General features: G+C 40.9%; 2 protein-coding genes across 5 annotated transcripts in view; one reads left to right on the top strand and one right to left on the bottom strand.

The window, feature by feature from the left end:
* The window catches only part of LOC110955324 (limbin), a 66,082-nt gene that overhangs the window by 7,848 nt on the left and 44,809 nt on the right, over positions 1 to 13,425 (bottom strand). Inside the window, exons 1-14 of one of the 3 annotated variants that reach the window (XM_022200261.2) lie at positions 5,078 to 5,618; positions 4,683 to 4,746; positions 3,929 to 4,113; positions 3,751 to 3,807; positions 3,437 to 3,623; positions 3,028 to 3,128; positions 2,816 to 2,881; positions 2,535 to 2,669; positions 2,159 to 2,298; positions 1,623 to 1,947; positions 1,218 to 1,457; positions 797 to 972; positions 411 to 570; positions 114 to 290 (exon numbers count right to left, since the gene is read on the bottom strand). In XM_022200261.2, the coding sequence (XP_022055953.2) occupies positions 114 to 290; positions 411 to 570; positions 797 to 972; positions 1,218 to 1,457; positions 1,623 to 1,947; positions 2,159 to 2,298; positions 2,535 to 2,669; positions 2,816 to 2,881; positions 3,028 to 3,128; positions 3,437 to 3,623; positions 3,751 to 3,807; positions 3,929 to 4,113; positions 4,683 to 4,746; positions 5,078 to 5,305 (2,241 nt within the window). In that variant the 5' untranslated portion in view covers positions 5,306 to 5,618. Of the gene's footprint in view, positions 1 to 113; positions 291 to 410; positions 571 to 796; positions 973 to 1,217; positions 1,458 to 1,622; positions 1,948 to 2,158; positions 2,299 to 2,534; positions 2,670 to 2,815; positions 2,882 to 3,027; positions 3,129 to 3,436; positions 3,624 to 3,750; positions 3,808 to 3,928; positions 4,114 to 4,682; positions 4,747 to 5,077; positions 5,619 to 13,425 lie in introns of those variants that run through there. The other 2 variants (XM_051948794.1, XM_051948795.1) reach the window with 2 other exon arrangements.
* On the top strand, positions 5,739 to 13,393 carry LOC110955333 (evC complex member EVC). 2 transcript variants are annotated; one of them, XM_022200273.2, is made up of 20 exons: positions 5,739 to 6,294; positions 6,400 to 6,513; positions 6,743 to 6,829; positions 7,269 to 7,492; positions 7,607 to 7,691; positions 7,798 to 7,896; positions 8,056 to 8,184; positions 8,294 to 8,455; positions 8,566 to 8,782; positions 9,487 to 9,635; positions 9,853 to 9,951; positions 10,041 to 10,253; positions 10,426 to 10,535; positions 10,719 to 10,920; positions 11,099 to 11,320; positions 11,436 to 11,571; positions 11,902 to 12,004; positions 12,110 to 12,236; positions 12,348 to 12,444; positions 12,543 to 13,393. In XM_022200273.2, exons 1-20 carry the CDS (start codon positions 6,133 to 6,135, stop codon positions 12,689 to 12,691), a joined length of 2,886 nt encoding a protein of 961 aa, XP_022055965.1. In that variant the 5' UTR covers positions 5,739 to 6,132; the 3' UTR covers positions 12,692 to 13,393. The 2 variants fall into 2 exon arrangements, with proteins under 2 accessions (XP_022055965.1, XP_051804756.1); XM_051948796.1 differs by lacking the exon at positions 7,798 to 7,896 and having other exon boundaries at positions 5,747 to 6,294.

Below are 13,425 nucleotides of genomic sequence, written 5' to 3'. Positions count from 1 at the left end.
AGTTGATTAATCTAACACAGTCAAGCTTGATTTTGTATTTGAGTATGGATTTTATGTGTCTTGCGCAGTCATTTGCTCATGAAAGTATCTGATGCGTAGTGTTAGAGTGGCACCTTGCGGATGTCTGCAGCAGCCTCCTCATCCAGGGTGTTGATAAGCTCGGCTAGCTCCAAGCTGTGAGCTGTCAGTAAGTTCTGCCAACAGTGTAGGTGCTGTGCTATCTCTATTCTTTCCTCCAGACCCTTGGACATGCCTGACAAATCTCTCTGTCTCTGTTTGTGCATTCTCACCTGGGAAATGTACAAAGTAGGATGTAACAATGATGGTATGTATGCACTATGGAATAAACAGCTTTTATGGTTTAAATCTGCAATGAATACTTCATGCTTGAATATACATGGTCTCCTCACCATGTCAGAGATGAGCTCCCTCCTCTTCTTAATCAGTCCACAGCGCATGGCCCTCCTCTCCTGGTTCAGAGCCTCGTCCAGCCTCTGCCTCACCATCACCAGCTCTTTCTGGGACTTCTCCTGCAGCTGATCTATTTGCTCTGCAGGCACAGTGCTCCCTCTGGTGGAGAAAACAACAAAGTGCTACACGAAAACGTCTCAGGATACTTGTGCAAATAGTAAACAGTGAGTTTGAATTGAATGATTAACAAAATTGAGATGTGAATGACATGTCAGAAAATAACTAAAAATATTGTGTTGTATTCCTTACGCAAACGTAAAAACCTGAATTTGGAAAGCTTGGGATTCAAATTTCTGAGTTGACAATTATATAAATAAGCACTGACCTCCTGATATGAGCGAACCAGCTGTCCAGGTTGCTGGAGGTGCTGGAGAATGTGTCAGAAATCAGGCCGTTGAGACTGTGGAGGCTGTGCACCAGGAACTTCCTCTGTGCACTGCGCTCAGATAGCACATAACGCTGATTGGCAAGGACAACATCCAGAACCTCCTCCAGCTGATCCTGGTGAAATACAGTCACATAATCTCATCATCATTTATCCGCTACTTTCATTTTTAACATTTACATGTTAATGTTTAACCATAACTGCAAGCAACTTAAAATGATTTGTTAATAAAATGCAATCCCACAAATACTTAACACATTCAAATTTAGTCTACTTTCTTTTCCACTTCAATGGAGTATCATATTCAAATGGTCCATTATAACCATAACTGCTAATCTGAAAACCAGCTTTGATTGTTCACCTGACAAATAAAATAATCATGTTGAAGACTCTTGGCTGTGCTCTTCTCCAACTCGCCCATCCTAGTTGCCTCCTCCAGTTCCTCAGAGAAGATCTTGTGCAGCTCCACCCGGCGCCACTCGATGATCTGCCTCTGGACCTTTGCTGAAGATTCTTCGTGTCGAACCAACAGGATGCGCTGAAGCCGACTCTGGCTCAGCTTGTGCAGCTTTTCCAGGAGGACGCTGCACTGCAGGAGCTCCTGGTAGCATTACAAAATTAGGTTTACAGTTCAGTGATTGTACATGTAAAAACATCTGCTTTTGTTGGCATTTTAAAAGGATATTTTTGTTGTGCTTTTCAGTAATCAAATAGAAAACTAAAGGTAGAAATATATTTTTGAAAAAACACTATTTACTAATGCTACCTGTTGGTCTGCATGTTGACACAGTAGCTCGGCCTGGGCCTTCTCAGCAGCCTCTCTGCGGTGCTCTGCTTCCATTTCTTCCCGAGTTTCTAAGTTACACTGACCAGCCAGGGCGGCCATGCGGGCCCCTCGCTCTTCCTTCAGTCGGCCCTCCATGCCCAGCAGCTGTCCGTGAAGCACGCTGAGCAGCCTCTGCTGGGCCTGGGCGCTGGCCTGGCCTCGCGATCGCAGGCCGCCAAGCAGGGAGGACATCACGTCTTTGTAAATCTGAATCCTTGTGGCCTCCAGGTTGTTGGTGGCATGCAGCAGTGTAGACATTTCAAGGCTTAAGGGACGAAATACAGAGTAAGCAGGATTAAGTGGTGTGTAACGAAGAAATCAGACAACATGGTAGCAAAAACTGACAATTTTCTTTAATGCAATTACATTGACTTTCACATTTGTCAGTTTCTTTCATTTGGTTCTGATTAGCAGTAACTTTGTCAGTTCTTGTTCCAAAAAAGGAAACAAACACCTTATTGGGCTGGTCAACTCACTTTTCCAAGGCCTGGTACATGTTCTGTGGATCCTCCAGCACCATGATGTCCACCATCTTGTCTTCAAATGTTGCCTCATCTTTAACTGCTTCACTCAGGTTGCAATCTGCATACTCAGGGTCTGAATCTCCTCTGTTTCTCTGAAGAAAAAAAAACGTACACCAGAAAAAACCCCTGAAAAGCTTAAATAATAAACAAAATGTACAGACATCAATACGCCCCCAAAAATAAAAACAATAAACAAAATGAGATTTTAAATATTATTAAAATTATGAACAATACCAAAAATACAAACGCGTTTAAATGTACTGCTTATAATAACATTTTATCAATAGGATTAACTGGATTAACACATAGATGTTTGAATTTGTGATACCCTTTGCTGAAGAAGGCTGAGTCTGGTTCTGAGACCGATCAAATTCATGGCCAGAAACCCCAGCGACAGCAGCACCAAAGTGACAAAGAACCCAGCAACAAATCCAGCGAAATGGACACCATGATTAGGATAAATCTAAAATGATGGGTAGACACATCAGTTTTACCATTAAACTAATTTTATGGGCATGATACAGCAAAACTTGAAAACATCAGAGTAACAAACATGTGCTGCCTGAAGGTGCAGATGTGTTTCCAATTAAGAATCTGTTTTCAGCTTACCCTGTCAGTGGAATTCACCCTCAGCGTTAGATTAGCTGTTAATGGTCCAAACATACTGACATCATTCTGTGGAGAAGAAAACAATACTCGGGGTAAGAAGGCAGGAAGTGGTTTAATGATACAGAAAACATTACCATTCTTAACCATTTCAGTTTAACAAAGTTTCTTTGTAAGAGGATTAATGTTTGAGTGAAAATAAACAGAAAAAATACCTGTGAGGCATTTGAGAAGGTGAGAAAAGCTGGAAGGTCAAGAACTTCATTCTTATGACTCCTTACATGAGCAGTATAATTGAAACCAACCCGGGATCCAGCTGAAGAAGTTAACAAAAAAAGAAAAACAACATGCTGAAGAGAATACATGTAGATAAAACATTCATCTATCCAGTGGCTATACACCGCTTAATCCTCATTAGGGTAGGCTATCTCTATATGCCGGAGAAAACCCACGCATGCACAGGGAGAACATGCAAAGTCCATGCAGAAAGATCCCAGGCTGGGATCTTCTAGCTGCAAGGCAACAGTGCTAACCACTAACCAGTGTGCAGGCCTGTAGACAGAACAGCTGTTTACATATCTGGGTTAAAAAAATCTTCTAAAACATTCTGATTCTCTGACATACCCTGCAATGAATCGATGGCAAACGTCTGATAGCCGCTCTCCACTACCCTGCCTTCAGTTTTTACAGGTACTATTCCAGAAATGGAGTCCCTGATAGCCACCTGAGACAGGTTGGTGCCGCCCACAGGCCCCATGTTGCGAATCTCCAGGAAGAATGTCAGCTGAGGGGGATCAGTGTCCAGCTTCACCTGACAAAGAAAGGTATGAATGCTCACCAGCATGTTCATTTACAGATTTAGAGGTTAAACTAAATCCACTGGAAACAAATGTGCATCAATAAAATGGGTTACAATTGTGTCCATGCTGTTGATGTACCTTTGCACACTTCTGAAATTTAACCTGAAATGCAGACGGCGGTGCAGCACTCTGAACCTGCAGAGGAATTCAAAACATTGTACAATCACTGAATTGCACATGACAACATGACAATCCTTCAGTTAACTGTTGATAAAATGTAAATGTAGGAATGGTTATGGTTAATGCTGAAACACACCTGAGGAAGAGACAGACCCGGGCTGTATCTGGTGAGAGTGCTCCTCCTTCTATTCCTGAGGTGCAAGACGCTTGACATGTAGGTAAATGAAGAGTAAAAAGAGTGTCCCCACGGACCAGCAGGAGCTGAAGAAGAGAGTGGCCTCCATCCATAAAACCCCCAGGGCCCATTGATTTCCATCGTACCTGTCAGGGAAATACAAAGTGTTTGAAAAGCACTTGAGGAATCTCACACTAAACTGGACTATTTCACTGAGCTCCACACCCAAGCATACCTGTTTACTTTGATGCAGTATGCACTTCCTAATCACTACTGTAATCAGTTTATTCAAACCAAAGTTTACAAATGCAAAGTGAACTTTATGACCACTGTCGCAGCCAGTTTAGGTATGCTTATTTACTTAGAAATGCTTTATTTTTTCTACACTGTGTACATTTATTTAAGGAGGGTCTGCAAAGTAAAAATTCAATCATACAGAGTAACTGTGTCGTTTTCTGTCCATGTCACAATAATTCTATTGAATCTGCAACTGTAACATAATAACCAAATAATTACTCATATTATGGAAAGATCATCTAAAGATTTTCATAATAACGGTTCATAAATCAATGTACAACTTTCAAGTTACCATTCAGGTGTGCAAAAACTACACAAACATAACACAAGAAGCAATGATTCAACCGATGCTTGCATAGAAAGGAGATGTGTTAATCTCTGTATTATTGTTGTACAGAATGACGAAAAAAGTACAAACCATCCATCCTGAGCAGAGTCAGGTCTGCTGATTTCCAACCTGGATCATTTTGCATTGCCGGGCTCTGAGAATGGAAAAAAAATAATTCAGTATTAAACTTTTAACATGTGGACAGTTAACTTGCAGATGTGCAATGGCTTCATGACAGCTTGTAGGCATGCATGAAGAAAAGAATATCTCAAAGAGAAAGCCAGATGTGCTAGATTGCTTTCAAATGGCAGGTAAATCAAAAATATTGGTTGCTTTCACGGATACATCATAAATAACCCTGCTTTAATTATCAGTATACAGCTGAGCATGGGAAGACATCAAGACTAACTGTTGTTTATCTACCAGCCATCATGTTAGAGACTACACCTTCATCTCTAGTAAGCTTTTTCAACCTCTGTGCTCACCCCATGGTCCAGTGGGAGGGGAGGCGGAGTTGTGTGCCATGATGTGTCCACAGAGGAACCGTTAGAACACGGCTGACGTCCAGCTCCGTCCTCCGCTACACCGGTACGTCGCGTTACATCGTGACAGCGAAGGACGCACAAGTAAGACGGAAATGTACACAAAACGTGAATATTCAACAAAAGTGACCATATTATGACCCTCTCCACGACAAAGTGTACCCGAAGCATTCGTAACTTGGTGCCCTGCCACCTAGGAGAGCCACTAGCTTACTGACTGCATTGTTTCTCCACGGTGTCCCTTAAAAACCGAAAACATTCCCGCAGCTGTTCTTCAGAAACATCAACTCCTACAGCGTCTCCGACACAAAGGAGCATCTTCCTTGTATATTAACGTTTCAGGAGAAACACACTCCGTTTTAATGATTTATACACAAACACATGAGCCATAATTGCCGTCGCTGACTAACTTTGGAAAACATCTCCAAAACTTGGGAGGAGTGGAACGGGCAACTCCTCAAGGAGCGTCATAAGAGTTTAATTTCCGGTTGTGCCTTTTAATTTAAAGGATCCTGTGAGGTAGCTTGAATGCGGTGGATATCAAAATAATACACATATGCTAAAAATCACAAGTTGGATTAGTATGCACTACGTAAATGTCATTACAGGCAGATTTCTCCCATTTAAAAAAATCTGAACCATTACTTGTGCTTTAATACTGAAAAATATATTTTTTTCCGGTGGTAGCTAGCCAGCTTTACAGTCTGGAGATGCCTCCTTAAATCTCCGTCCACCCATTGAGTTTGTCGCTTTGGAGGAAAAAAGTTGATTTTTCTCAGATAAGTTCTCCCAAAATGTAGCTTTCTAACTCACATGCATGCGAGTCAAAAACTTTACCGCGAAAAGCGAGAAGTTCGGCGAGATGAGTTTTTAGCTAGCTGTAGATGTTACAGTTTACAGAACAGCTGTCCTAAGATGCTAACGTCCATAGTTATGCTACAGTTTGAAGTTGGTAAGAAATGACAGAAACGTTTGCTATAGATTGAAGCTGGTAAGAAATGGCGGAATGTGATACCGATGTTTTGGTCAGTTTCGCCGAGTCGCTGCATGTCTACACTGGGCTTCTGACTGTGGCTACAGTTTGTGGAGGACTGTCGGGAATATTAGCAGCTGCTCTTTTATATGTCTTCTGCCTGAAGCCGTTGTTGCTGACGAGACAAGTAAGCATATACCACACATCATCATCATATCTCACTAAGTCACTTTCTTGATCATCTTGAACTCTTTGTATTCCATTTTTGCATTTTCTTTTATCCTATTATTAGGGCTACAATGCAAGGAGGCTGCTGGAACCAGATGATGGGGAATTAGACAACAACCAAAGTGACTGTGTCAGCAACAGCAGAAAGGAGGCTACAAGTGGCACCACTAATGACAAAGTAATACAAACTGTAACACTCCGACAGTGTCTGAAAGCTGTTGTAGCTTTGCACTGGTGAATAACCTGGTCTGTATTATAAACATGCTTCATGCAGCATAAAGACAGACTGAATGCTTCAGGTTTTTGCAAGATTAACATGGACATGCTCTTGCATTCAGGGTCACACAACAGTTTTCTTTACTAATTAACTTCTCACTAGCCTTTTGCTCTGTTTACTGATTGACCAGGAGAAGAAGCAGCCACCCATGAACAGTGATGTGGCTGCATTTGCATCCAGAGCAAAGGTGGTTTATCCCATCAACCAAAAATACAGAGTAAGTCTACTATGCTTGTAGCATATGGCTGAAATGTGCAAATCACATGTACACAGCATAATAGCAGCTTAGTCCAAATATATTCAAGTTGTATGGATTTTGATTAAGACCACCGATTTGAGTGTTATTTTTATTTTCTGTAAAGTATTAATATCAGAAAAATGTACTCCTGCTAGTTTTACATATTTTTGTATGTCAAAAAGTTCAGCAAAATTCACCCCTAATGCTGATAACTGCAAGTTATCAAAGAATAGAAAACAATAACTTAATGCAAACTCTTCCTTGGCTTCAAGTAACATGTATTAATAGACAATATTAGGTTGCAGTCTGCTAGTTAAAGGGGGTATTTCTTAATTGTGTATTTCAGTGATAAGACAGAAACAAAGCCCTAGCTTTCTACTGATAACACATTTGTCTGTTTTTTCACCACACCTGTAAGCCTTTAGCAGATGGAGCATCCAATCCATCACTACATGAGCACTCAAAGTTGCCAGCGATGCCGAACGAAGAGTCTTCGTCCTCCATGGACAGAGAGTCTCTGAGTCAAGAGCAAGACAACGATGACAGCAGTCAGTTTATCTCATCCTCGCTGGTCCCCAAGAGCCTACAGAACCAGAGTTTCAACAGGGTCTCTCACTACCCTCACACACTCACACAAACAGGGTAGGAGCCTGTGCTCTTGAAAGGCTAAGTCTTATCTACACATCACAAACTGTCACAAGTATGCACAAATGTGAGTTTTCTGAAAGTGATAATACTTGTTTGTTATGTCTGCAGCTTTGAAGGCAGGATCAGCCTTTATTGTTTGGCCCTGCAGGATATACAAAATCACTGCTCTCAGCTTCAAGAAGAAAAATACCTGGTGAGCATTTCTCATATCATGGACTGTATAGCTGCTTGTAGATAATTACTATATTTTTTAAAGAATGCCAATGTTTAAACAGTTTTATTTTACCCTCAAAATTCAGATTTTTCTACAAATGGTGAAAGTCATATTCAACTGTCGGTTTCCAAAAGACAAAAATGATGCCGAGTTTGCCAAAAATATTCTTCAAATTCAAGAAAAGGTAGAGCCACATGTCAACTACTCACAGATGGCATCTTGTATGCACATGCACATACATAATTCTATAAAAAGAAATGTTACTGCAGTTCTCAATTTGTTGTACAAAGAAACACTGACCTCAAAATTTTAAATCCAATATTGCCTTTTTTTTTTACTTAAGGAGCTGAATGACTTGAAGAAAGAGCTGCCAACAGGCCAAACTGTCACTGAGAAGAGTCATAATGCTCCCTGCACGCTGGAAGAGATTGAGAGAGCTCAGAAAGATCTCCTTGAATATGGCCTTCAAACAGTAAAGACAAAGCAAATGATTTAACAATTTATTCTAAATCTATTAGACTCTAGCCTGTGTTAATCTTCTAATCCTGAATGGGATATCTGATGTTCTTGCTTCCTCATAGTCAAAGAGCTTCAGCAAACAGGTAGAAGACTTGTGCCAGCATGTGCTGAAGAAGACCGGCATTTTCTCTCCAGATGAAGCACAGAGTGTTATTCTCTCTCTAATTCAGACACTTCTGGTAGTAGAGAACCACCTGATGAAGGTACAAGAGGCTGATCTAAAGGTAAAGCAACACTCAGTGGCTGTGCTCACTACTCATTTTGGTTCCCATCAGTCGAGGACCTGAATGTGAGCATGTGGCTCTAAACATGTCTGTTCATTTCCATTTCTTAGAGGATACAACACAAGCTGTTGTGGTGGGAGGAGCTCACAGGGCTTCTTCAATCCCAGCCTGCCTTGCTGAGGCGAGAAGTAACTCTGAGACAGGGTTTGATCGCCACAACACTCGAACAGCTGACAAGTGATGATGTCTTGAATTTCAGCCACATGGAAAAGATACTTTCAGAGATTCAGGCCACTCTGACAGAAGGCCTTCAGCAGTGTACCGAGGGTAAGATGCGTGCCTGAAAATGGTTTCAGTTTAATAAATTTCACTACAAGGTACACTCAAAACAAAAGATGGCATTTTATATAAGTCTTCTGTTCCTGGAGGAAAGTAACTGGCACAGACCTACTCAAACACTGGACAAAGAGTCTTTGACTATATTCAACTAGTTTGTAATGTATAATATGTAGCCTACTTTTCAAACTTAGCTGGTGTGCTCTGAAAATAGACCATTTTCTGTGAATCCTCTTTAGCTCCTTAAATAAGGTCAGGTTCTTTCAGGACAGCACAGAATATCATGCTTATTAGCAGACCCCAGACTTTTATGCAGCATCTTTCAGCAAAACAGCAATCAAAGACACGATAACATTGTTTAAATGTAAACAGTGTTTGCTGGAGTTAATTAACTACCACTTTGCCTTTCGGGGCTTTTTTGACGTTAATTTTCTTTTTCATCCACATTTAAGAACCTTACAAGAAACATCCATGACAGAAGAGATTGTTCACCGTTAGGAGCCTCATTAAGCTAAAGAGCTGTAAAGTCACAAGACACTTTTGTGTTGAAAGCTATATCATCAATACTGCTTATCTATCACCAGAAATAAGATGTATTAATTAACATTTATACCATGTTCCACATTACAAACTGCAAATATTTGGGTAATCCTTAACTAGGCAAGCTTATGTGAAAGGTAAACTCTGTGTTTCAGAGTGCACAAGAAAGACAAATGAGCTGGTGAACGAGAAGTGCAGCAAAAAGGAGTCCAAAAGAAAAAAGCTTCAGAGGAGCCAGATGAAAGAGAGGAGCCAAACACTGGAACTGAGAGAGACTCACAGCGACCTGCAGGAGCTCACCAAGGTCAAACTATTTTACTCCCATCAATCAATATGTGAGCAGGGATTACTGTTACCTAATAAATAGGCCAAGCCACTGGCTGTAGATCCCTGGAGTTAATTAAGACAGAAATATGAGTCTCTTCTCTTAATCTTTGCTGTGCTAATACTGGTCATACATGTAGGCAAAAAGGCACATGTAAATCTACTGGTATCTAAATCTGAGCTAATATTCCCTCCAGGTGTACCAGGAGCTGCTGATGAAACACAGGCAACAGCTTTCTGACTTGGAGCTGCAGCAGGATAACAGGGTTGCTGACGCCCTCTGTGACCTTTGGAGGGTAAAAGATTTAATGCTAAATTGTGCATTCATGTACATACTTTTGAGCTTGTATATCTGCTACACTTATGGAAAATCTTGTATTCTTAGAAGCTTCGCAACTCCTGGTCAAAGAGGCTTGGAGAGCTAGCCAAGGATGTCTTCCTCACATCAGTTGCAGCCCAAACAAAGCTCTCTGCTGAACACTGTGAGAAGCTGTGGTTGGATCTGGAGCAGGAGCTGGCTGCTCAGCTGCAGCAGGCCGAGTGCACCACCAAGCAGCAACTGGAGGACATTAAGGCAGAGCTGGATAAAGATGGACAGGTGGACAACATATGGTTGATCAAATACATTTGGTCAACTTCTTTTTTTGGTGCTTGGCAGCTGGATTCCTTCAGTATTTAACTTTTGTTTTAAAACATTGTTTAATGATAACTCTGTCTAGTTCCATCAGATATTTGCAAGAGCTTAATTATGTTAATGTATGTTTCTCTAGGTATGGAGTGAAGGTATTGCTCTGGTGCAGGCCTGCCTGAAACATCTGAGTGAGCAACAGATGAAGATCCTGCGAGCCACCGTGTCCAGACAGAGCTACACACTCAACAGGTGAAACGAGAAGACTTGACAAAAATATTTATGGCATATTGAGGGTATAAATACAACCACATTTACACTAACATCAGATTTAACAACACAACTGTCTTCTTTGTGGCCAGAACTACTTACACAGTCTCTACATCAATTTTTATGAGTTAATAAAAATAATGGAACGTGATCTCTTTCTTTTAGTCAAATGGGGCAGCTGATAGAGAAGAAACACGAGCACCTGTTGGTGGTGATGCAGAGGTACTTTGTGGTCAGACACGTCTGTCTGCACATCCTGAAGGAGATGAGACTGTCCAAGCTGAAGACGCTCTCTCAGACTGATTTCAGAGCTCTGCTCATGGAAGATCCCAGTAGAAACCAGGCCAGTCCTAATTCAGCTCTCAAGGTGGGAAAAGTATACACATGTAAATCTCGTATTTTGGCTGAATACTGACTATGAATACCCATTTTAGGGCCATTTTGTATTATACTAGTAATTAACTTTTGATTTGGACTAATTTCCTGTCAGGAGATAGGGACACAGCAATACACTGAACACTGTCATTTTCTCCTAACAATCACAGAACAGTAGCACCAGCCTCGCAGCGAGACATCTGGGCCCAGAGAGTCAGCTTCTGGGGAACAGCTTCCAGCAGGAGTTCTTGTCTGAACTGGAAACTGGAACGGAGCTTCTTCAGAGCCATGCACAGCTGGTGTTAGGCAATGCCCTGAGCCACGCCATCCAGCAGATGATGGAGGCTCCACCCACAGAGACACAGACCTCCAAACAGGACGATGGCTTGAAGGTAGCCTTTGAGTTGAAGTTATTGTTGATTTTATTCATCTATCATAAAGCTAGACTCAACTTTCTGTCATCCTTTTCCCAGGCATATTGCAGACCATAACTTTATTTTTCATTAGCGTCACCTGACAGAGGCTGTTGCAGAGAGCGTCTATGTGACCAAAGACTCTCTTACTTCACTGGTGGAAAGCTACTTTTCTCATCTTCAGGACATTACCAAAAAACTGCAGCAGGATCAGTCAAACCCAAACAATGGTGAGACGACAACCACAACACAATTTACCATTTACACAACTGCTGTATGTATTAGGTAATTTCCCAATTCTGTGTGGCTTCAATTTTTCTAATGTGTCCTATTTTGTGTAGTTTGTTATTTAAGTTGCTGTAATTGTGACCTGCCGTGGGAGTGTGGATCAAAATAGCTTTGGTCTAGCTTTGGTACAACACACTGAATGGCAACATTTACACTATAAATTGTACATGGTAATTTACGAGTAAAAAAATACATTATTTTGAGTAGACAGAGTGTAGCAAGTTACATAGAATATCTAAGTTAATTTTACTGCTGTCATTTTTTTTCTTCAGAGGTAAATGAGAAGCAAGACAGCAGCAGTCAGCTGAACAAAGCCTTGCTGAGGGAGCTGGTGAACTGGGGCAAGAAACCTGCCTCTGCTGAGTTTCAACAGAGGTACATTAACACTGGGAGTGCTGGTAATTTTAAGGGCACAGTTCTTTTAATTTGTACAATAAAAGATCATAATTGAAATTTTGCCTGTATTGTCTCATGTATCAGGGTTGAACTTCATAAAAGGAAGGTGCTGGAGCAGTGCGAGTTGGATCAGGAGACGATATATGAGGAGCTGAAGCGGAAGAAAACAGCCCAGGATCAAACTATGGAAACAATCAAAGGGCAGTTACTGGTTAGTGTGCTTCGTGTCTGCTGTAATTCTTGGCTTAATGATATGTACATGCATATATTTATAATCCTGCACATGTATTTTCTGTAAGCACTGCATTGTCTTGTCCATTAGGAGGCAGAAGAAAGCTTCATAACTGAGCTGGCAGCTTTGGCCCGGATTTCTGTCCACAGTCCAGATCCAGAACTTAGTGGTGAAGAGGACAACATTGGTAAGCAAATTTACACTGGAGAAATTAAAAAAAAAAAAAAATGAGTATACCATTCCATTGTTTGCTGTTTCCTTTTTAACTGTGTTGTGTTCCAACAGGTGACCAGAGCACCCCAATACTGGACCTTCTCACCCTGAACCCAGCATTGGATCCAGCTCTGAATCCTTCACTGACTCCAACTTTTGTTACTCCAGTGGTGAAATCAAAGCCAAAGAAGCAAAGAGAGCGAGAGTCTCATCTCAGCTAACACCCTAATGCAGGGTGCAAATTACAGGGGAGCCACGGGGAGCTCGGTCCCTTTTAATAAAACATGAGCTCTCCTGAAAATATGAACTAAATATTACCAGTATGCTGTTTCTGCCATGTATTCCTATTTATCCTCATCTTCATAATTGTGGATCATGCATACAATTAGGCTAAAGCTAATAAATGATTCATGCATGAAGTTGAATAATCACAAACACAAGCATAAGAACTACGCTCAAAGAACGGGGGGGGGGGAAAGTACTTTCTTGATATCAACTGGCATAAAACAGAACAGACAAACACACCTTACAATCAGTGTTGCTGTGTCAGTCGCAACTGAGGAGGAACAGTAATAGAATAAAGGTAAATCAAGTGTTTTTTAAGAGTTGCATCTGTTGTTTCTAAACTCAACAATGGGAAGAAAAAGGGAGCAGCCTTAAAAGCCATGCTGTAAGTCTGCACTATGCTAAAATGTTTACATTTTTTTAATTTAGTAGCACCCTGGAAAAAAAAAGTTGACACGTATTATCATAGTTGCGAACATCTATTTTTCTGTTAATACCACTGTTGTTATTAGGAAGGTACGGCAAAACGTGTGTGTATTTATATATAAACTAGAAGTGTTTTGCATTTAAAAACAGATGACTGAAACTTTTCTATATGTTTTTAACACACCATTAAATAATACAACTCTACAAAACGACTAAGCTGGTTATAATTCCAACTTTTGTTTTG

Source organism: Acanthochromis polyacanthus, chromosome 5 (genome assembly GCF_021347895.1).
Source record: "Acanthochromis polyacanthus isolate Apoly-LR-REF ecotype Palm Island chromosome 5, KAUST_Apoly_ChrSc, whole genome shotgun sequence".
Lineage (NCBI taxonomy): Eukaryota > Metazoa > Chordata > Actinopteri > Pomacentridae > Acanthochromis > Acanthochromis polyacanthus.
The sequence above is the reverse complement of the archived record's forward strand: the minus strand, read 5'-3'. Positions and strand labels throughout refer to the sequence as shown.